The sequence below is a fragment of the Triturus cristatus genome, chromosome 7, assembly GCF_964204655.1.
Source record: "Triturus cristatus chromosome 7, aTriCri1.1, whole genome shotgun sequence".
Lineage (NCBI taxonomy): Eukaryota > Metazoa > Chordata > Amphibia > Caudata > Salamandridae > Triturus > Triturus cristatus.
The window spans coordinates 1,202,201,614-1,202,227,117 of record NC_140590.1 but is presented as its reverse complement, the minus strand read 5'-3'; the positions used below and the strand labels follow the sequence as shown (position 1 = coordinate 1,202,227,117).

General features: G+C 43.5%; 1 protein-coding gene across 1 annotated transcript in view; it reads left to right on the top strand.

Moving 5' to 3' along the window:
* The window catches only part of LOC146811601 (extracellular calcium-sensing receptor-like), a 161,184-nt gene that overhangs the window by 63,208 nt on the left and 72,472 nt on the right, over positions 1–25,504 (top strand). Inside the window, exon 4 of the mRNA XM_085615079.1 lies at positions 10,263–10,490. Coding sequence (XP_085471205.1) covers positions 10,263–10,490 — 228 coding nt within the window. The remainder of the gene's footprint in view (positions 1–10,262; positions 10,491–25,504) is intronic.

Here is a 25,504-nt window from a genome sequence, read left to right as displayed (position 1 = left end):
GACCCCCCGGAAGCAACAGCCAACACCACCAGCAACACCACCCAAGGGGTCCCAGTGTCACCTGTGCGTACTGCCGCTGGTCCTGCCCATGTGGAGAGGGGTGCTGGGAGGGGTGGGAGGCATAGGGCATGCCTTGCAGAGGGGTCTGGACTGCATGATGACCCCCAACTGGCACGCATCTTAGATGCGTACCAGGATAGCACCGGAGGATTTGGCCAGGTAGTGGGGATCCTCAAGGACATGCAACATGAGCAGGTCGCCCACCATGCCCGCGTAGAGGCCAAGTGGGATGACATCACTGCGGTGCATCGGGACATACTACAATGCGTCCGCCAGATCAACACCAACCTGTCCACGCCCCCCTGTGTGCCCACAACATCTGTCGCAACACCACCTGCCAGTGCCACAGGGAGGGAGGAGGACACTGGCGGAGAGTCCCCTGCACCGCAGAGGCTTGCACATGAGGATCCCCCCCCCGGAAGAAGAGGGGTCGTCCGAAGAAGGACATGTGAGAGGCAGATGTCCCAGCACATCCCCCAGGGCCTCCAAACCTGTTCTGGACAATGTTCTTTGTGCGCAACCCGTTCACCTTGTCCAATTGCACACAACTCGCCCACATGACATGGAGGGTTCATGTTGGGCCAATGTATCAGATGACTGTGGACTTTACTCTGGACAATTCATCTACCAGCACTTCCAACTCCAATGTGAACTTTGGATTTCCAAACCACTGTACTGCACCCACCATCCTGTGCACTTCCCTCACACATGTTTGTAAATAAACTCACCAGTACACCACACTTGCTTCTGTTGTGATTCCAACTTGTCATGTTCAGGGAGATGTCGATCTGCTACACAACACAGTGCATGCCAAAAACTGCAACAATGGCACCAACGTAAGGTGAGTCATGGGGATGTGACACATGTGAGGGACAAACACCACTATGGCAACACAAAACATACTCACCATGGCCATGTTACTCATCACACACAATGATGTTGACCTGAAACACATTGGTATGCACAGACACAACACCAATCCCAGTCAGTGGTAACAAGTCCACAGGTGAGGTAAGCAGATGTCACTCAGATGTGGGAAGACAGACAACGCACATAACAAAGCATAGCACAGGTTCCTTACACATCAACAACACGTTTATTCCACACTAGTTGCACGGTAATTCTACGTAACAGTGGACGCACGCTCACAATGTGTTGGAGAATGGAAGTCCAGGGATGTGTGGTACATCAGTTGATGGGAATTGTCAACTTCAACACTGGTGTTGGCTTCTGGGTGTTGGGGGTCAGTGTTGACCACACAACAGGCAAAGTACCCTGGGAAAGACAGACAAGAAACTTTCAAAGTACAAAACAAAATTCACAAGGAACTCATTTATGAACAATAGTCAATACTGTGTGACTCAAATGATGTCACTCTGAATTAATCACAACCTCATATGCCTTTTCTTTACAAAAGTCATATCAAATCAATTATACATCATTCTCAATAGTAAGCCCAACCCAAAAAAAGGCTATTCCCTTTTTGTTATATATAATCAACCTAACCTCAGCCGAGGCAGGTATAACTTTATTGTAAGGTCATTAATATCATAAACTTATTAGATACATTTATACAAATTACACATATATACAATTCATATTTACAGTGACATGTGACCCCATGTGAAACACCATAACCTAATATAAATACTCGTGTATGACGAAGGTGAAAAACCGAAAGAAGGTTATTGGAAATTATATAAGGACAGACTCGATTTTGTTTGTAAGTGTTAATAAAGAAACTGTCTCTTTATATGTGTTGCCGACGACGTTTCGACCCACTCTAGATACCGGGTGTCTTCAGGACTGTATTTTCTGGGGACTAAACAAAATAAAACTCTACGTTAGTGACCTTATTGATATAGTACTTAAAGGAAATAGGCCTTTTTAGGTGGGGGCCACGGATGGTCGCTTACCATTAGTTGTGCACTTGTATCCATGAAGGATCCAATGTGTCTTGACGGTAGATAGGTATCTCTTAATCCTATAATCAAAAGGACAGTGTATAATTACACTTGCTAAGCTACTGCGTGAATGTGCTCACCCCAGTGATAAGGAGAGTTGACTTACTCTACTTCAATGTTTCAATCCGAGTGGCTCAAGACTTCACAATGTTGCTTCCTAGAGATTGATATCTCTTAGAGCAGTAATTCCTGCATCTAGTGTGTACAAATAAGTACATTATTATGTGCATCAATCACTATATTTATTAACAATTTAAATTTGAAAGGACTTACTTAATTATATCTGTATTTTCGAATAATGGCAGGTATATATACACGTAGCCCTCCTTGATGTCTTACGGTACGTTGGAGCGCCGCAACATCTATATCACGGTATCTACCAGTTCCGGGTTGCCAAGCGGTATCCGGTCGTTTGAATTGAGTACAGCGTTATCCCTACTGCTGAACTTGCGTCTACATTAATGTAAGTGCATGTAACACTAGTTTTTTAACGTAATAAGTACGTAAATAGGTCAGAACTACTTAAGAGCGGTATAGTCACTCATTGATTATTTATTTTTCAGTGAGAAACGCTTCGGTTAAACTGAAAAATACCGAATATACCTGCCATTATTCGAAAATACAGATATAATTAAGGAAGTCCTTTCAAATTTAAATTGTTAATAAATATAGTGATTGATGCACATAATAATGTACTTATTTGTACACACTAGATGCAGGAATTACCGCTCTAAGAGATATCAATCTCTAGGAAGCAACATTGTGAAGTCTTGAGCCACTCGGATTGAAACATTGAAGTAGAGTAAGTCAACTCTCCTTATCAGTCAGTAGCAAGAGATGTGCTGTGTGTACAGTGACAGACTCCTACATGTTCACTTGCATGTACAACTGATGTGTGGGTGGTGCATGTTGTCACATTAGAGTGTTAGCAATAGCATCCAACATGCAACAGCCATATGTGTGAAAGTCAAGGAGGGATATGTGTGCCATGGTTGATGTTGAGAATGACAATTGTCTTATCCTAAACAGTGTTGGCACTTTGAGCTGTGTTCAGCTGATGATGCCAGGGCTTGCCCTGTGATGTGATGTACTCACTGTGGTATGTGCAGTCGGTGCAGGTGACTGATGTTGTTCTCTTAATTCCTATTCCTATCCAGATACAGCCACGGCCACAGGAGGGGACAGCTCCACCAGGATGAGCCACAGAGCCTTTCAGGGATGGAAGGAGAGGAGTTGGGTGGACCCAGTGGCACGGAGGGTGAGTTGAGCCACACAGAGGAGTCGTCAGCACCGTCCTCCCCAGCTGAGGGCCACAGCAGCTCTGAGGATGACTCCCTTGTGGAGGCGGGTGTCAGCAGCCACCAAACCCCAGCTAGTGAGGCTGCCCCCGCCACCGCCACCACCACCACCCCCCTTCCATCGGCTCCCATCCCAGAGGTCTCTGTGGGCTCCCGTGTTCGTGAGCATGTCTCCTTCATGCCAGGCACCGCATCCCCTGCCCCTGTGTCCCCTGCTGCCCTGAGTGAGGAGTCTGCGGACTTACTTCGACAGATCCATGTAGGGCAGACGTCGATGCTGAAGGTCCTCCACACACACACAGGTCTGTTGACACAACTGGTGTCATTCATGGAGGACATTTCCTCGGGCATGTCTGCCCTACAGAGGACCAATCAGTCTGTGGCCTCCTCCCTGACGGCAGCAGTGTCCCTCCTCCAACAGTCCTGCACCCCTCCTACCCCTGCACCACCTACGATTCCTAGCAGCCTACCTGGCCCAAGCACACAAACAGCCAAACCAAGGTCTAGACGTGCACACAAGCAAGCGCAGGGGACTGATTCCACACTCACAGGGGCTGGTTTGCTGACACACACACAGTCATCCACAACCACTCCGCAGTCCTCCGAGACCTATTCCCTCCCAGCCCCCCTCCCTTGCCTCACCTGCAACACCATCCCCCCAGAAGCTCTTCCTCTGTGACCTTGGCCTCTTCCCCACCGACCCTGCAGATCCTGATTACAGGGGGAAGAGGAAGTCCCCACACACAGAAGGGAGTGCCCTTCACACCCGGACACCCTCCCCCAGGCACAGTCAGACTGAGATGCCCACCCGCAAGTCCCCCCGGCGCGGGAAGAGCAAGACACCTCCACCACCACGCAGCTCCAAGGCAAAGTCTCCGTCCTCCATCCCCCAGGCCACCACTCCAGAGGTTCCCCTGCCACTCCCTGCCCCGGGTTCCCCCGCACACAGATACACCATCCCCAAAATGCTAAAGCCAACCCCCTTAGCACTTGCTCCTCCACACCTGGTCAGACAGTTGGTGCCACTGATGTGGGGACCGTGTCCCCCCCCGCCCTGCCGACCTCACCTGTCCCCCATTCCGCTCCCATGGATGTAGGCACTGCTTTGGAGTCCAGGACCACCCCATCTGACTTGGGCACTGCAGTGGTGAGCCAATCCACTCCATCTGACCTGACCACTGGAGTTGTGCTGGCACCCACCCCATCTGACTTGTGCCCCACAGTTCTGACAGCACCCAGCACTTCAGTCAGCTCCACTGCAGTTGCAAGTGTCTCGCCTGCATCCCCCACCTCTTCACTGCCTCCTTCTGCTGCGCCCTGATCCAGTCCCTGTGGTGCCTGGCCTGCCCCCATGTATGCCTCTCCGAGGGGATGACCCGGTCCTTAGCAGTGCAGGCAAGCAAGGTGTGACAGTTGTCAGCATTTGGACATGGACTGGCCATTGGCCTTTTGTTAGAACAGACGTTTCACTTTTAATAAGCTGAATAAAGCTTTTTTCTTTATCCCTGTGAACTTGATTTAGCTGTACATTATGTTGATGTTGTTTTACATGTCCTTGCACATGTAATGCTTGGTTTACAATGTTGAATACTGATGTGTTGATGTGAGGTACTCCCTGTGGTCCATGAGATATGTATTCTATTCTGGTGGGTATCCATGTCATCCTTTGCAGCTACCTGGGTGTGTCAGGATCAACTATTTGTGTACATCTCTCTGTGAGCATTTCATTGGCATGGTCACATCTGTGGCTTGCACCCCTGCGCATATGATGTGCTTCCCATTGTCCAATTTGTCACTTCCACATACTTTGTGCTCATCAACACTGGACCTACAGGTGTGGGCATCATTGTAATAGGAGGAACTGGGGCCTCTGTGCAACTTGCTAGACATATGTTTTGGGTATGTGCAGATGACTTAGGGGAGACTCACGTACCCAGGCTGTTGTGACCAGAGCCTTCATTGTGTGGTAACTGATGGCTGACTGACCAAGTGTTCTGCAGACATGAGTGGCACTTGCGGTGAATACGTTTGGCACAGCTGGGCTCCCACAGAAGTTGTGTCCCCTCAAGTAAGTGTGTTGTCCAGTGACATGGCCTGTTCATACACAGACAGTGTTCCCTTGATATGTTCCTGTTGTTGATGCTTGCTGAGTGGTACTGGGTTCATCCCACTACTTTTCCAATGGGCTACCAGATGTGTGGGTGCATGACACACTACTGTTAATTGGTGTATCATCATTGGGATTTGTCAGTTCTGAGTGGTGATGAAGTTGTCAGACACAGATGGGACACAGTCAGGGTTCCTCAATGCACTTGTTTGTTCACAATATCATGTAGTTGTCCATAGGTGGTAGTTTTCAGTGATTGAGACATTTGTGTGTGTGTGTGACTGCTCCCACTTGTCGGGTTCACGGCTGCGATGCTGGCAGGTGTCAGCATGTGTACATTGTGTTTCTCCTTGGCATCTGCATTGTCCTGGGACTGTGGCAGGGATTCTGAAGGTTACATGAGCTCTGAGGTCATGGCCATGTCCCACATACTGTGCAGTATGTCTGTCATTCCCCAGGGTTGTAAACTGTCCTTGTGTGATGTGTATGTGCACCTTAGTTCATCCCAACATTCCTGTGTTTGTCATGGATGTATGTGCAAGTCACCTGTCCATGTGGGATTCACAGATACACATTGTTGCAGTTCAGGGTATGTGGTGTTGAGGGTGGACTGATGTGAATGTTTGCATGGATGGTCCCCTACCTCCCATTTGTCCATGGATGAGGGGCCATGCCGAGTGATTTGTGTTTGTGTATGTGTGATATACGTTTGTGGCACAGGACACATGTCTGGGTTTCCCAGTTTGTACGACATCTGCCTTTGTCATCACAGTGGAGGTGTCATGCATGCTTGTGTCACCCCACTGTCTGGTCCCTGGGGGTAGTGTTATTGTGTGCCAGTCTCTTGCTGTGTTAGTTGGTGTTCATTCCAGCTTGTGTCACATGTGTCTGTTGTGCTCCCTCTCATCTCCCAATGCCTGATTGCCCACTGAGGGTGTCCCAATGATGGTTTACTTTTGTATGGCACTGTGCCCGCATCTGTGTCACTGTGGTTCAGCCCCCCTCATGTGTTGTGTAGTTGCCTGGGGATACTGTGACACACACACACATGTTGTGTCCGATGTGCAGTGTGAATTTGCCTGTTTGTGTTTGTGCATCTGCACCAGTGCATTGGTATTGCTGTTGTGGACCTTTGTCTGGATGCTGTTTCTGTGATTTTGCATGCTGTCCCTGTGAGTCATTTCACATCATTGTGCACATTCATCCTGGTTGTTGGGTGCAATTGCTGGCATGGAATGTGAGTTTGTGAGCTGGCACCTACAGTCTACACATGTTGTTTTGATTGGTGTGTCTATTTTCGAGATGTGTGCATGCTTGGTGATGGTCACTTCTGCTGTTGTGTCATTGTACGCTGTATGCATTGTCAACCCCCATGTGTGATGCTTGTCTGCACATGGCCGAGAGTGTGTTATGTTTTCACAGCACTGTTAGCCTCACCACATCTCTGTGTGTATGGGACACAACCACTAGTTTGCCCCAGAATTGTTTTATGTGTTGTGAGCAGGGAACATACATGCTGTTTGTTATTTGCAGCTTTGACCATGATGACACTTACCTTTTGGTCACTGTGATGAGGGGGGTTTGGTCCCCATCACCACAATGCTCCACATCTGCTGCATTTTGTGAGCCCCCACTTAACTTCTGTTCTACACAGTGAGGGGGTGTTCTTTTTACATTGCCACAGTGCTATGGTGATGCTTGCCTTGTGTATGTCACACTCATGTGTTGGTCGCACATGTGCTGTTACTTACATTGTATGCTCGTAGCCATAAACACTGTTGTGGGCATTTGTCACAGACTACACACTGTTGTCATGATGTTACGGGGATGTATTTTGCGGACATACCTGATGTTGGAGTATGCTGGATGTGTTGCGCATCAGCCATCCTATGGCTGGGGGTGGCAGTGGTGATGGGCAACAGGTCCCCTGTGAGTGGGGGTGGCAGGGGTGATTGGCAATATAAGCCCTATGGCTGGGGGTGGCAGGGGTGATGGGCAACATAAGCCCTATGGCTGGGGGTGGCAGGGGTGATGGGCAACAGGTCCCCTGTGAGTGGGGGTGGCAGGGGTGATGGGCAACATCAGCCCTATGGCTGGGGGTGGCAGGGGTGATGGGCAACAGGTTCCCTGTGAGTGGGGGTGGCAGGGGTGATGGGCAATATAAGCCCTATGGCTGGGGGTGGCAGGGGTGATGGGCAACAGGTCCCCTGTGAGTGGGGGTGGCAGGGGTGATGGGCAATATACGCCCAATGGCTGGGGGTGGCAGGGGTGATGGGCAACAGGTCCCCTGTGAGTTGGGGTGGCAGGGGTGATGGGCAATATAAGCCCTATGGCTGGGGGTGGCAGGGGTGATGGACAACAGGTCCCCTGTGAGTGGGGGTGGCAGGGGTGATGGGCAATATAAGCCCTATGGCTGGGGGTGGCAGGGGTGATGGGCATTATAAGCCCTATGGCTGGGGGTGGCAGGGGCGATGAGCAACAGGTCCCCTGTGAGTGGGGGTGGCAGGGGTGATGGGCAATAGGTCCCCTGTGAGTGGGTGTGTCAGGGGTGATGGGCAACAGGTCCCCTGTGAGTGGGGGTGGCAGGGGTGATGGGCAACAGATCCACTATGGGTGGAGGTGTTTGTGGTGCTGCCCATGCAACCCCTATGGTGGGCTGTTGCTAGTGGCCAGGATGTGGATCCCCTGTGTGTGTGTGCCAGTTTGAGTGTACGTGTCGTTTGTTGTGTGGTAGGTTTCTGACTTACCGCCTGCGCCGCCGGTGTCGGTCCCTGTTCCGGTCATAGATGTAGAGTACTGGTATGACATGCGCGATGGGATTCATGATGTGTTCGTGTCGTACACGCTGCTTGTTGCTCCGTCTCATACCCGCTGCAAGCTAGTCTGTTTCATAGCCGTGTATTGATTTGTGGCGCGAATCGTAGCTAATATGCTTGTTTTCCAGATGCTGTGACGTCCCATGCGTGACAACCCGTCCGGCGTGTAGGAAGTACGCATCATACTTGTCATGCCGGAAACTGCTATGGATACTGCTTCCAGGTGACTCGGTTCATCTTTAGGAGTTATGGCTCGGACGGAGAATGGGGCTTTATTCACAGCCTACGTGTCGGTCGTGTTTTTGGCAGTTATGCGTATCGTACTTTCTCTACAGGATGGACCGGCTCCGGGTACGTGTCGATCGCACGGTAAGGCTACGGACAGCTGTCCGACCGGCCATCGGAATCGGCCCCTTAGTAGTAAAATATAGCAATATTCCGGGTTTAGTGGGTCCATAGAGCTTTTGGCCCCAGTGTCACTGCACCTGCTGCACAATTCAAATCAAGTCCCTTTTAACTGCAAGGTACCTGCAATTGTGACTGCCTGTTTATTAGTCAAATATAGCAACATTGTGTTTACAGGAGTTCTGACAACTTTTGGGTCCGATGCTACTGCACCTGCTGCACCATTCAAATCATGTCAAATCAACCTGCAAGGTAGCTGCATTTGTGGTTGCCTGATTAGGAATAAAATATAGCAATATTAGATGTTTACCTGGGTGCCAGGAACTTTTGGTCCCAGTGGTACTGCACCTGCTGCACTATTGAAATCATAACCTTAGTGCTTGCTGGATAACTGGACTTATGACATACTTGCCAAGATTTGAAAGAAAATTCCAGTGACATTTTGCAGCACAGCTATCAATTAGTTACTTGAAAATGTACCACACCCACTACCCCAAAGCTACACCCACTCTGCCTAACCCACATAATTCGCATAATTTAACTCTGCCTACTTCTCAAAGTGCAGATTATAGGGTCTACTCAATTAAGAGAGAATTGCAGAGTAATGGAGATGGGAATTTTAAACTTACTGCCAAAGTAGCTGAGTTGGAAAATTCTCCCATTCAGCTGCATTGGAGAAATTTTCCAATTTGGCTACTTTGAACCAAGGTTTTAAATTTCCATCACAATTCCCTGCAATTCTCTCCTTATTGAGTAAAGTGCAATAGTGAATTACCCAGGAAAGGCTCCAACTTGCTGGTACTGTCCCGGCAAAAACGAGACGGTTGGCAGTTATGCACCACCAATTGCCCTCAATACAAAATATGCCTTGTTTTTTACCAAGACTAGCAAGTCATCAACAAAAACAGCATACAGTGTCTTTATATGTGAGAAACCTATATTGTATTCCTGATAAAAGCACCCTGAAATTTGAAGGGAGTAGGGGATCTTGGTGTCCAGGCTACTTCCTCAACATCTTCACTGCCCATCAAGTTAGTGCTGTACTGTACTTTCCCTGCAGCACTTTAACAAATGCTTCCTAACCCAGATATGGTCATCAGCAGAGGACCGGTAGTGGATATATAAACCAGTGTGATCCTGGGTACTTCCTCCTTGTCTTACTAACCCAGAGGGATGGGCGACGTTCTACTTGGAATACCAACAAAGTTGTTTGTACTCTTATTTGTCTCAATATCTTTACGATTACTATTGTGTAGAACAATAGCATTGTCAGCATACAATAAGGTGTGATGCTTCTATGCACTATTCCTCAGCCAAAACGGTTTCATCTAAATGCTGAAACTCTTAGCAGGAATGAATACTACTGTGGCTTGGTGTAAGTTGCCAGTGACCAATAAAGGTAGAGCTAAGTAATTTAAGGGATTCGCTTATGAAGATAGGGCTGATTGGTCGATTCTGGTGTTTTTACTGGTTACTTATGCACGCAAGGTTTCTAAAGAAGTATAGTTTTTAAAGATGTTTGCCTTATTGCTACTTTAGAGTGAAGAAAGTAAAGCAGAAACACCACTTGTTTTTACTTAAATGATAGTAACGAAACTCTTTCTTTTTCCAGTTTCTGTACTACCTGAAGAATGTTCGGGCGAGGAACCCAGTCGGCAAGGAGATCTTTTTTGATAAGTTTGGGGATGCTCCAGGAATGCTCGATTTTATGAACTGGCAGGTGACTTCGAATGATACAAGCAGGTTTCTGAAACTGGGCACCTATGAGGCTAATGCGCCAATAGGCCAGCAGCTCACCATCAACAGCGGTGTCATTGAATGGCCTGGAGGGTCCCGTGAGGTAACTGAACAAGAACTTCCAAACTGCAGTCTTACTCATCATCAGCACTTCTTAACCTTTTGAATTCTGTGGCCCCTACTGATTAACTAGTGGAACCAGGGCCCCTGGCATAAACAATACAGAAAAAATGCAGCAGAACTATTTTATTTATTTCACAAACAAACAAAATTAAAAATCCAAATTTAAATTTCAATTATTGGGAAGGTTGGAGCTTTTAAAAAAAAAAGTCTTATTTCTAAATGACGAAGCAATATACTTGACAGTAGTCTATTCTTCTTTTTTGCTTCACATGCATGCTGTCTTTTTGTCAGAGTATGTCAGTGCTCCTGTTGAGGGTACCAACTGCACATATTAGATTATGTTTGCTGTACTTCTAACAAGGATACCAGGGTACTTCTAATACTCCCAGGTTTCATGCAAAGGATACCAACTTAGGGCCTGATTTAGAGCTTGGCAGATGGGATCTGCATAATACAAGTGCCATAATGCATCTGACACTAATGTGGCAGAAGGGATATCCATCACACTTGTAACAGGGTAATCTACCAGATCCTAAATCACTCTTTTAAAATTTTTAAATTAGACTCCAACTTTAAATTTCATTTAAAAAGCATTTAAAAATGTACAATTTTATATCTTTCTTTTTTATGTATGTATACTTTATTATTCTGCTAATATTAATTTATTTTCTAAACAATGGAATACCCCGTCTGGCCCGTCACAGTTTCCGTGTCCGTGAAGAACAGCTGCTCTACATTACCATCAGTTTACAACATGATGGTACTACAATATATTGTACAGGGTAAAGTAGAAGTGAAATGTGTGAAAGAATATTGCTAAAGAAGTATATCTCTAAACATATAACACTGTTGACCATTTCTTAATAAGCTCATGTCCACAAATTTATTTTTACATGCAGCCTTACTTTTCTTCTGCCATATTCACCATGTGTTTTAAAGGCAGCAGCATCTCATCCCTTTAATATCACAAAACAAAAACAGCATAAAGCAGCCTTTAAGAGAAAGACTAAACAACAATCAAAAACATGTCAACTTCAATAGGAATTAAACATAGCCCTTCTAAATGAATAAAATGTGCACCATACAATTGCAAATTGGTAAATTGTAATCACAAATTTATATATGACATTATTGTCCTCACCAATCTGTGCCTCCTATTCCTGAACCAATAGTAGGGTATCATAGACATCCCGGTACAACAAAGATAAAATCAGGTAACAGAAAATCGCATTAGAGGAGGATTTTTTTAAAGTGTCATAACTCACTGCTTTGGAAAAAAACATCCCCCAAAGTTGAACAAAAACTCTGTTGTTGAATCCATTGGGAGCATCATCTACTCCCATGGCCTACCATTGTGATAGCAATGCCCACTGCATGGTATAAGGAAAAGTACCCATGCCATGAGTGAACTGGTATCCTGAGTTTTTGTTGGTCTAGCTACTATGTTAATATAGTGTGTGTGCTGAGGAATAGGTCTGTCCATGATAAAGTCATGGTCCAGATCCTGTTCTGTCAACTAGAGAGGCGTGCCAAGTCAGCCCTCATCTTCACTACTGTCCATGTCCTTGTTTGATGACATTAATAAGTGTTGCAATGTACAGCTTTTTAAAGAGCAATACCCCTCAGCAGAACCTTTCCCTGTTCTAGGAGTGCGTGCAACCTACTGTTCAATCTCATATACAAGTTCCACTATAAAATAACATTGTGTTCCTTGCACAGACATTCCTTGTGCTTATCCAGTGTGTGTAGACATTGTGAATGCATGGTTAATACTTAATAGTGGAACTGTGTGTAGTGTATATTTGCAGGGACAAATGGGATCGTTTTTGGATGGCTCAGGGTTTAACATGGCACAAGATAGAAGGTGGGTACAGTTTCTCCAGACAGTAGAAGTGCATTGTATTCATTGCTGAAGACAGAGGGTGGAGAATAGGGGTGGGCGGAATTTGCGTAATCGCGTTACGCAAATCTCCGCGAAACGGTAAAAAATCTCCGTGAACACGCAAAAATTCCGCGAACACGCGGAATTGCTTGTTCGCGATGCTTTTTTCCTGTTCACAATCGCTGTTTGCGTGCTCGGGGAGAAATATCTTGTGAACACGCATTTTGAGAACGCAAACAAGCAAAGAATTTCGCGAAGTCGCGGAAATCCGAATTTTGGGCAATTTCGCGTTCTCCGCGGAACACGAAATTACCCAAATTCCGCAAATTCCGCAAATTCCGCGAGCGGAACGGAATTTACCGCCCAGGCCTAGTGGAGAACCAGACATTGGAGAGAAAGAAAAGATGAAGGCAGGCTGTCCATAGAAATTCTATGAGGAACTGTGAGCAAAGGTTTGCTGATTGAATTACCATGTGCGCTGCCATTTGATGGATGCTAGGAAAGAGGGTTGAGTCTGAATGTATTCTTATCAAGATAAACCAAATCCAACTTGAACCAATTGAGACAGTAAAAACTTACTGTCAATAGAACCTTTTAACAGTAATCACTCGTCACATATGTTAACTTGGATTTAACACTCTTTTCCAGTCATTGCATCTTTCCTAAACACATCACTGACTGAAAGCACCAAGTGAAAGAAGGCAAAAAACAACGAAAATTATATAATACATCTCCCTTCTTAAAGATATATAGCACAGTGCTTGGAGGGAATGGGGGGAGCAACACAGAAGACTGTGATGAAAAGAGAATGGTGGGAGAATAAAAACTAAGGAAAAATACATTTACAAAGTCTCATAGCATACATTTTATCTTTAATACAATCTCAATGCAATACAGGCACGTTGACATTAATAGGAAAACCCTTTTTTATCTTTATTCATACTCTCCACACTGTTGTATGATGGGAACGAATTGGGCCTGTTCAAGACCCTTGTCATGAGAATACATAATTACCCTGTCAGCATTGCATGTGATGAATGCTTCTACCCAATGGTCATTTGCTTTAGATGGCTTCAAGATAATTCTGTTATATAAATAAAGGACAAATATATCTTATTCCTCATGTGATTGTGTTTGCTTTTAATTTCCTTACTTTATCCTCAGGTCATAGTTTAGATTGTATCCATGAATTACATCACATTCTTCATTCAGACTTCATTGCAAAACATCATATAACATCATTGTGTTAAGTTATAACATACTCCATTGCATGTTTACGTTGTGGCTTTGCCAAAAACAGCTGACGTGTTTTGCCTGCTGACAGGCTGTCCAACCTGCGGCTTTCTCAAGGCTGAAATGTTGAGACAAGTGTGATTTTTGCTTGTTCATGTATTCCTGTGTGTCCACCTCTGTGTGTGAAAGGTATGTGTATTAAACACATGATATACATCATACATAGCCCCGAACGTGAGATAGGGCGAAGTAGTAGTAAAATACAAAAAAAAGGTTTGTATCGTGAAACCCTTCTGGTATGGTACCAACAAAGAGAAATCGTTTTAAAATCTTTTATTGCAGTACCGGCATGCAATCTTAATGTCACCAGAATGATCATTAGCACTAGATTTGTGTTGCTAGCAACTTAAAAGTTATAAGGTAGGATAAACACAAAAGGGAACATTATTATGTGTGTAAATAAGTTATAAACAAGTACAACAACACACACAAAAACAAAACATGCAATGATTAATAGGTGCAGGCATATGGGCGTGAGACTTAGTGCAACATGAGATTAGAAGTGCGAACTGTATGCTACCCCATCCTATAAAGGTGAGAATATGTATATGGCCCATGGACGTTTTACCTCAAAAGTACACTTGGTAAATCCTCCAGTTTAATATGAACTGTATTTTCAGGGGAAAAAGATAATACAGTTCCTTCCAGCTCTCACTTACTTTAAGTGATGTACATAACATTACAAGTGACATGGGATGTGTGGGATTGGTCTTTCCCTTATTAAATACAACAAAGGTAGTACCAACATCTGATCAACATTTGCTGCAAGGCTGTGTGTGTGTTATTGTAATCTGACACCTGGTCAATTTATAACTTTTAAGTTGTTAGAAACACAGATCTAGTGCTGATGATCAATCTGGTGACATTAAGACTGCATGCCAGAACCACACTAAAAGATGTTTAAAAGATTTCTCTTTGCTTGGTACCATAATGGAAGGGTGTCATGATACAAAATTGTTTCTTGTATTTCCCTGCTACATCTCACAATCTCACATTCGGTGTTATGCAGGTCGGATATCACATGTTTAATACAAATCCGTTTCACGCACAGAGGTGGACACACTGCAATACATAAACAAGCAAATTGACACTTTCTTTATTATTTCAGCCTTGATAAACCCCCAAGCTATACAGCCTCTCAGTAAGTGAAACATGAGCAGGCTGTTTTCAGAAATTACAGAACACAAATCATGCAATGGAGTTTGTTGTAACTTGACACAATGATATTGCAATTTATGCAATGAAGGCTGAATGAAGAATATGATGTAATTCAAGGATACAATCCTAAGGACGACTTGAGGATTGATTAAGGGAAATAAAAATAAGAGCATTCACATGAAGAATAGGATATATTTGTTCTTTGTTTATATAACAGAATTCTCCCTGTAACCATAAAATGCGAATGACCATTGGGTCAAAACACTCATCACTTACTTACATATCTGACTTGACAAAGGAGCAGTTTGTCCACACCTCAAGAGTGAATTAGCCCTAGATAATAGGGTATTACTTGACAGGAATGTTGGTCGAAAACCTGTTGTTCTAATAGCAGTTCAAGTCTGACGATTTTGTAATTTAACCACATTGCTGCCGGATTGTTGTGGGAGTCATTGTGTACACCCACAAAGGCATTTTGAAATTCTTGTGACCATTTAAAAGGTACTCCTTTCCTACAAAGTTCCCACATTGGTTCAACTTTATTTCAGTAATTCTTTTAACGAACCTTGAGTAGAACTCAGAAAGTCCAAAAAAGGACTTAAGTTCTTCCCTACCAGACGGTTTGGAAGCTTTCGTCAATATTTCTACCAGCTTCAAATGAGTCGTCTTAATTCCATCACAGGATAAGTGTGGGCTAAATATTCAACTGACCTCACACTAATTTAGCACTTCTCTCTGTTAATTGTGTGAACTACACTACATTTTTGTAAGAGAGATTGATTTAGAGCTTTTACTGAGATACAAAGATAAGGATGTGGTCCTGATAGGAAAGGATATTGTGCATTCTTTGTAAGATGTTCTGTAGGATCTGTTGAAAAACGGCAGCCTCTGAAACAAGCCAAAATAGCAATTCAATATACCTGTTTGTTCCAAGTGGAGTTATAAATGACATCAGCAAACACAAACCGGGATGGAATCCCACTTGGTGATATGCTGAGGATAAATCAAGGATGCTAAAGTCAGAAGCATCATTGACAAGAATTAGCATATCTTATATTCTTCTTAAGCGATGTCTTTCCACCCATATTTGGTCATTCAGATCCCAAAGCTCAACACAGTTGGAAGTCAGAATTACCGGATTTGGATTTTATCACAACTAGAGCCAATCATTCTGAACAGTCAGTGGGTTCAGTTATCCTTTGTTGCAACAATCTGTCAATCTCTAATTAAAGGGGTTCATACATTAGATGTGGAATAGGACGTACGTTTTCTTACCACATTTCCTGCATTTATGGGAAGTTGATGGCTAAATAAGGTGAATAGGAAGGCCAACCATAGCGGTCGAGTTTTAAAACCGCTGTCTGCTGTCACCCAGTAATGTAATGAAATCCAGCATTGACCAAATGTCATCCTTGCAATAATGCGTACAGATATGACAGTAAATGTTCCTCCTTTACTGACCAGGCTCATGGCAATCATGTGGACAGCAGTTGCATCTGGGACTGTGAGGACCCTGCTTTTGGCTGGTGATCTCCTCTTCGCATCTGCTCACCTTATTTCTGCCCTTGTTGACCAGGTGGCATTGGTGGAGACCAGAGAGTGATCTCCCTCATTCTCCTGAAACAGAGGCCTGCACTTTAGGGACACTGCCTCTCAACAGGGACGAGTCACAGAAACTTTGGTGCTAGGCATCCTTGATTGATGCTCTCCACCCTTGGCCTTGCTCCCGCAAGCTTGAATTCCCATCCTTTAGGCTCAAACTACATGGCTCAATCCCAACTGGTCCAGAGGTGCAGAGCACATACACATGTCCTCCTCCAGGGTGGAGGGGCGACAACCTACTTGCTCTCCCTGAAGCGGCCTGACTGGACTTACTGGGTCCTACAGTGAGCAATTAGGTAGATGTCAGATGATCGGTGCCCCACTGGGAGCAGGCCCTGACAGAAGTGGCATCATAGCAGCTGCAAGGCGAGATGTCCCAGGATTAGCAATTGCTTCCTCATCCATGGCCCGCCTTTGTATCCATCAGAGCAGAACAGAGGACTGACATTGCTGGTGAGTCATGTTCTCAGCTCCCCCCAGCTTTGTTACTCATTACTAATGAACATCAATGATGTATCTATTACTTTGTTAAAACTTAAACACACCATTAAAATTTACTTTAAAAAATGCAATGTCAATTAATAGCATAATATCACCTTGATTGGAATCAAGTTTGATTCCAAGATCTTTCTGGTGTTTCTAACATAGCCAGTTAAATCCTATTCTGCTACATATACTTTGACCACTGTACACCTCCCTTTGAATGAAATGCTAATTTTAACCATCCTTTTGAGGGTGACAATCACTGCCGCTGTCGCAGTGGAAGGATTTTCTCACCAGTGTCAAAAGTAATAACCTGTCATGCATGTTGGCTTGGAGTTAATACTTTTTCCTGGTCACCACCATATTTCTCACACACCTCACTGATAACTGCTTGACATCATCATGCCAAAATAAGTACAATTGGGTAGAGGAAGAGGAGGGGGGAGAGAAATGATGGGAAACCACCAAGTGAAGTATGGGAACAAACCATAAACATGATATAACAGAATCACTCTCAATATCTTCTCCCAACCTCTCCTTTGAGGTAAAATCTCTCATTTCATTTCATGAAGGCTAGCAACATGTCCAAAAAGAGCCTCTTGGAGCCTTTTTTGGGGATATTCCACAACAATCTGGATTCTGGCTTCACCCAGATGCACTTTCATCTTAGTTTCTGGATCATTTCTCTAGTCGCCTATCCCTGTCATTGAAGAACTATATATACTGGAGAAATACTGTGATGAGTTTGCTCCAAATCTATTTCAACGGTAATAGTCTTCTCTCATAATCGGTTGGGATTTGGGGCAGGTGGTTCAATAACGATTAATTGGATGTCAAAGTATTACTGAGGCATGTACTGTGAAGGTGTCTTTCCTAGGGTCATGAGAGCAGTGTTTAATTTAGTTATGTTGTTACTGTAATTAATAGTGGCAATGGGCTTTGCAAGTGGAAGTGGCCTGCTGACTCGAGCCCAGGCACTTATTCGTTTACATATTGGGCACTGCATGAGAGGGTCCTTTAGGACATCTATTGAAAAGTGGAAGCAGGATATTGATCCCTACACTACCATATGAAGGTGCTTTTTCTGAAACATTTTGGGCAGATATTGAGAGCACATTAATTCAAGTAAAAGCATGGGTGTGTTGACATATGTTAGGGAAAAACGCAGTGGATGGAAAAAGTGTTATGCCTGTCCATTAAAATGCCCATGGGAAAATTGGCATACAAAAGTGGGTAGAACAGACACTAATGCCTGTTAGTTGTTAACAAGGTGCTATTTATTGCACCTCATAAATAATGACATCCCCATTTTATTATGTATGTTATTTATTGGGTGTAATGAAGAGGAGTTTTGTGATTCATTGGGGGATAACATGTGGATTTTGGTGTTTAACGTGCCAAAATCCACATGATACAACAAATACCACACACTTTTCCCAATTAAACTTCGGGAAGGTTTGAGCTGTCAACATTTTAGGAAGGTTGAGGTATTTAATGCACTTGGGGGCCGATTATGATGTTGTGCGGAAATTTTTTGCCCGACAGCACTCGGAACTGGGACCAACCGACTTCCGGACAGCGGTTCCGCCCAACCGATTACAATGTGAGCGAACACTGTTCGGTCAGATTTCCGTTGACTCCTGCGGGAGCCCATGTTCCGCATGACAACACAAGCTCCTATGGGGAAATGGGGTGTGTTGTTAAAAACCAGCACCCTGTCACGGACACCCCAAGGTGCCTGCCACACAGAGCACGGTTCTACAGGTGGGTCCCTTAGGAACACGCTTGGTTCCCAACCGGAAGCCACAGGATGTCAAGTTTGGGTGTTCAGTCACGAATGGGGTGACTGACTTATTCAAAGTCACGATATGTCAGTTTTTGCGAAGAATTTTATGCTAGTCACCTGGTTTGGATAAAAATTAGTTACAAGTCTTATCACTGGAACTAGTTGATTTCCTGTGTTTCTGTTTGGGTTTGAGTGTCTCAGAATGTGATAGATGACGTGCACATTTTGCTGTTTTATCGACAATGAATCCATTGTACCCCCTCTTGAGAAATCTACAGTCTGGATATTGTCAAATTCCGCATCCTCGCTGCAATTTCTTTGTGCAATGACCATTTCGCCAAAGGGGATTGAGTTAATCTGTGTGGGAGGTGGGGTTTGATATACAAGCGAGGAGGCTGAATGTAGGTTCTGACGATACTAGATTTATTATCAGGATAAGTTTGTACAGGAGATATGGCTTCAGTCTTTCCTCGTTCTGCTCTTGAGGTGCTCGGGGTGGCGCTGGACTGGGAAGCTGGCGCCGATGGTTCTGGTTCCTCCCTGGTCTCGATGGGGTCTCCCCGGAGGCTCATAGGAGAGAAGAGAAAAGGAGCCGTCAATTATCTGGTTATATGAAGCCTCAGAACCTTTACCAATCACCACACCCGGGAGTGACCGAATAAGGTAGTGTTGTGTCTTCAGGGAGATACGATAGAAATGTGTCAAATGGGAACTCCCAACCTAGGGACGATAGTAATTCCGGGAGTGTTTGACTGTCGGTTTAAGACAGGAATGAAAACCAAGTGTTGGCACGAGTTCGGTGGTAGGAAGAAAACGATAACGAGGTGCAAAAAAAACACAGGAGAATTCCGAGGTTCGTAAACCCCCTCCCCAACTCAAAACATTACCTAGGATTTGTGCACAAGCTATTCAGGCATTTTCCCCCGGTGCTCCCCTCCCGTTGCGTCTTCTCCCGCCACCCGCTCACCCTCCCCGTTCACCCCCGTAACGTGACTCACCCGGCCCGCCGCAACTCTCCTGAGCTGCGGCCGCTCTTCCGCCTCCTCCGGTGGCGACCACCACTCCTCGCTCCACCGTTCTTACGCGTCCTCTGCTTCCTCCCGGTCGTCCTCGCGCTCCGCGTCTTCCTGGGTCTCTGTTTCTTCCTGGATCTCCGCGTCTTCCTCGCCGGGTTCTCCGTAATCTCCTCCTCCCATCTTCTTTATCTGCGTCCCTTTACAGCTATTGGTCCGTGCCTCCCCCTTCCGGTCGTTCAATCCAGTCATTGGGCCGTGAACACTACTTCCTGGTTTGCTTCCGCCCAGTTCCGGGTTTGTCCAACGGTCCTGCGGTGGAGAAACGGGACACAGGTGTGTGGTAGATTGCCGTTTCTGCTCGGCCTTTAAGTTCCATAATGCACTGGGTTCCCTCCTCACAATCTGAGACTTGGGATGGCAACTAGATGCATGTAACAAGGCATTGCAAGATGGACTCTTTCTATACATTCGGCTACATATTCTGTTTCTACAATATACAGTTCCACATCAAGAAAAACAATGCTCTCTGGGCTATGCTGATAGGTAAATGACAAATTCCAGTCATAATTGTTCAAGTATGTGAAAAATTCCATAAGGTGTTGTTGTATGCCTGTCCATATCAAAAGGCAATTGTTTATTAATCTGCCCCAATGATATATGTATTCCATCCATTCCAGACATTTCTGAAAACTAGACACCCAGGGGAGTCCATGGAGGTGTGGCTTGCATGGATCCCCCAACATGTTCCTACCCAGAATCACCTGCAACCCTTAAATTTAGCTTAAAAAAAAATAAAATTTTCCTCACTTTTCTGTGTGGGAAAATTATGGGATCACTGGGCCACCACAAATTTCCTACCACCCAGTGTTCACCCAGGTCTCCTGATAAAAATAGTTCCTCACTTGTGTGGGTAGGCAAAGTGGCTGCAACAGGAAATGGCGCAAATCGTTCAATGGAGACTTCAAAATTACAGTTCACTGACAAAATATCGATCTAATAAATATAGAAGTAAAAAATATTGATGAAAATATATGAAATGCAAAAACATCGACTCCCTATACTTATACAGGTAAGTACAAAAATATCACCCCAAAAATATTGATGTAAAAAATATAGCTGTGCAAAATATAGAATTTTATTTATATATATATTTATTTATATATATATACATATATAAAAAAAAATATATATATATAGTAAAATATTAAATATGTTAAATAATTACATTTATATAAAAATAATAAAGTAAATATACTATAAATGTTAAAAAATATAATAAATGCACGTAATTTAAAACGTTAAACACATACATAATAATTCATATATGTTTACTTTAAAACAATTAATCTATTTATTTGAATTTATTTGATCATTTTAAAATTGTATAGAAATGTACATGTACGTATGTGTATTTATATATATATTTATATATATATATATATATATATATATATATATATATATATATATATATATATATATATATATATATAATTTACAACTCCAAAATATGTGCACTCTCAGAAACACGAACTCCGTACACTTGGGTGAAATCGCCGTTTATTCACAACGCGTTTCGCTCGACCTCGAGCTTGATCACGTGATCAAGCTCGAGGTCGAGCGAAACGCGTTGTGAATAAACGGCGATTTCACCCAAGTGTACGGAGTTCGTGTTTCTGAGAGTGCACATATTTTGGAGTTGTAAATGATATTACGAACCGGATTTCCCTGCCGGTGCGTGCACCACTCTACGTGGGTCCCAAGCTGTCCAGAAGGGGAGAAATGCTTTTTGGATATATATATATATATATATATATATATATATATATATATATATATATATATATATATATATATATATATATATATATTATCTACTGGCGGTCGCCAGTAGATAGTTATAGTTACAACCTAGTTTCTAAGGAAATCTCAAAATTCTATTTTGAATAACTTTGGCGCCGGTTAGAAAATAGCATTTAAAAGCATAACAATATCTATACGCGCGCACCGTGCGCGCACGGTGCGCGCACCCTGCCGCGCGCGAGCGCAATTCTGATTGGTTGTTAGATGTCGGTAAACATTTGAATCGGTCGAAACCAGGAAGTGTCTCTCGCAGTCTGACGGGGTGAAAAAAAAAGGAGGAGAACGTGAAAAGGGGGCAGAGTGGACAGTTCCTGACCCCCTAGCCTTGGGCAGGGGGTCACAGAAGGACCCCCAAGGGAGAAAAAAACATTTATTTTTTTTCAAAAATCGCGCGAGGTGCGCACGGTGCGCGCACGGTGCGCGGACGGCATGCACAGCGAACCGTGGTTGCTTCGCGCACCGAGTGCCCACAGTGCGCGCACGGTGCGCGAATCGCACCGTGCGCGCAGGGTGCACGCACCTCGCGATTTAAAAAAATAATAATAATTTCACGGTGCGCGCACGGTGAAAAACCTGAAAAAAAAAAATTAATACATAACTTAGCATTTCAAAAACCGTACAAATTCACTGAAAAAACCATAGGTTTCACACACAATATAGTTACGAATTAGCATTTAAAAAACCTTGCAAATTCACTTAAAAAACCATAGGTTTCACACATGTTATAGTTAGCTGGACATTTCACTCGTAAAAAACCTATGAAATTCCCCCGTTATAGTTACTGTAGGCAACTATAACTCACGCGACCGCAATCCTCTGCTGATGACGTCAGATATTACATCACTGATGACATATGTGTCTTTATGAAAAATAAATATTTGTAATATATGTATAGCTAAAGATTAATGGAAGAAGACATGGGTAAATAAGTGTCTAAATACAGTGATGTAATATCTGACGTCATCAGCAGAGGATTGCGGTCGAACATTTGTAAAGCGCACTACTCACCCGTGAGGGTCTCAAGGTGCTGGGGGGGGGGGCGGCTGCTGCTATTGCTTGAACAGCCAGGTCTTGAGTAGCCTCCTGAAGGTAAGTAGGTCCTGGGTCTGCCGTAGAAGGATGGGGAGGGTGTATAGAAAAAAGAGAGGGACTCTCGGTTAACCCAAAGGACTAGGGTTCAAACAAGAACTTTACAACAAAAGCGTCCTCTGGGAGAAATCTTTTTTTGTGTTTCTACATACAACTTTATACTTTTAATTTCATTCACACGCTCTCAAGTATAATCATACCCACCACATCCAAGCTGTTAGGTCCACTAAATATTGGCACAAAAACCTATAGTAAATGCAATTACAATTGAGTTTATTAAAACAAAAATGTTTTCAAAGCATTACATAATAAAAACCATTTAATTAGGTAAATCATCGACTTCAGCAAATCAATATAAAAACATTGCAATCTGTTCAATATAAGAACTGTTAGATCCTAGTTAAAAACATAAAATAATCAAAAGGGTATGCAAAAAAGCCTATATGTTTTCCCGAGAGTTTTCAACAGACAATCACATTTGTCATTAATGGCCACAATCCAAGAAAAATCAATTTCTAACACATACACCTTGTTGCCTAACACATTACATGCATCTAAGGTGATACTCAGACAAGTAGATTTGTGACTACTATCAGAAGCGTCGACGCGTTTCAGGTATGTTTCGCATAGAACCTTCTTTTTCAAGACTGTAATGTTCTTACTCCCGTTCTTTAAAATCTATAAATGTAAATCAATATATTACACTGTGACATCATAACAACAGATAATTAACAACCATCTCTATGCTGTTTTTCAATTGTTAAACCACACATCTATACATCCAAAAATATTTTATGCCAATATAGTGAACCAACGCACTTCCAAATCCTGTCCTCAAATATATCTACATACTTAAATCATTATATTCTTTTGTTTTATTCCTGAGCTTAAACAATAGTCTGTAGACCTTTTTGTTATTTCTAAATTCATTTTCATTCTTTGTGTCTACAAAAGCCACATATATAAATGTACAAGTTATTTAAAACAATATATAACTTACTTGAGGCGATTTAATCAAGTCATTTTTACCATGGTTATTCTAAATTTAAAATAATACCTTCCCATTTCCTTTGTCCAATATTTCCAGAAGCGAGCATTTGATTCGGCCCTGATTCAGAAATCCCTGTATCTTTTCGGGTCGGATATTAAGCTGCATACACAAGATTTATCATTTAAGTTATACTTGTTATTTTATTTCCATTGATTTGAATTATTGCTTAAATATTTATCTGTACCTTGTATTTAAAAACACTTTTTACTGTCTCTTCTAGGGATCTTCTTTGTTTTTTTGCGAGCACGCCGTACAGGATTATTCTATGTTAATTTTTATTCCTAGCGTATACTTTTTTAGTATTTCCGGTTCTGAAAAAGAAACCATAAATGGAAATCTATACTGATCAGTATTTCTCCATCATTGTTCCTCCCTCATATTTTACCCAATTTATATCGACAATGGTTAGTTTCGCTTTCCGCCTCGCGGATGTCAAAGTTACAGAATTACACTGTTTTAAAGTTTTCCGTCAAACCAGTTATGTACTTTGAACCGTAACTTTATACAATTATAAGAGTGCCCTACTCACCCCTATCGTTAAAACCTCTTGCTTTACTCAAAAGGAATGTGCCTTGCTCATGCCTTCTTACCTTCCTCGTTTCTAGATCAAACCAGTGGCGTGTCGGTACCTCCGTCTTGGTATCGTGTATTCCGTCTAAAGGACTCTGCCGGTAACACAGTTTTTAAAATATTTTCTTCCGGCGTGGTTCCATCACGTGGGTGACGTGCCCCTCTCGTCTCCCCGTGATGGAATGTAAGCTGTAACTAGAATGACGCCCTTCGTTTACTTTGTCCTTCTTTTAGTAAATTACGAGAGAAAACTTTATTGGCTATGATACCAGAAACACGAGCTTAATCGACCTAATTTGTTCGACTCTGTTTTAAATTTTTTATATTATCTCCACGTATATCTCCTTTAAACCATAGAATTTAAATTTTATTACTTTTTATCTCGATCAACCTTCATTCAGATGAATCATTGCCCCTGTTTTTTTTTTTTAATTTAGCCAAGGATGAAGTTGGATGCATTTATCTAATAATTATATCCCTACATATCTTTGCTTATCCAATCTACCTGTTCGGGTAATGTATATTCCAAACATTTAGCAAGATGTTTTAATCTTCTAATAATTTGACATACACTTCAGTCTTTATTTATTTTGACTTGGATTAATATCGCTTGTTGCCCCTTGTTTATTTATTATGGACTGTGTATGTAAAAACACAAAAAAAGATTTCTCACAGAGGACACTTTTGTTGTAAGGATGGGGAGGATGTTCCAGGTCTTGGCGGCCAGGTGGGAGAACGATCTTCTGCCGGTGGTCGTTCTTCAGATGTGGGGGACGGTGGCGAGGGTGAGGTCGGCGGAGTGGAGCTGGCGGTTCGGGGTGTAGAAGGAGAGTCGTCTGTTGAGGTATGTTGGTCCGGTGTTGTGGAGTGCTTTATGTGCATGGGTGAGGAGCTTGAAAGTGATCCTCTTGTTGACAGGGAGCCAGTGCAGGTCCCTTGGATGGGGTGTGATGTGGCAAGGGATGTCGAGGACGAGGTATGCAGGTGTGTTCTGTATGTGTTGCAGATGTTTCAGGAGTTTGGCCGAGGTGCCCTCGTAGAGGGCATTTCCGTAGTCCAGCCTGCTGCTGATGAGGGCCTGGGTGACCGTTCTTATTGTTTCGGTGGGGATCGACCTGTAGATCTTGCAGAGCATGCAGAGGGTGTTGAAGCAGGAGGATGAGACGACATTGACCTGCTTGGTCATGGAGAGTGTTGAGTT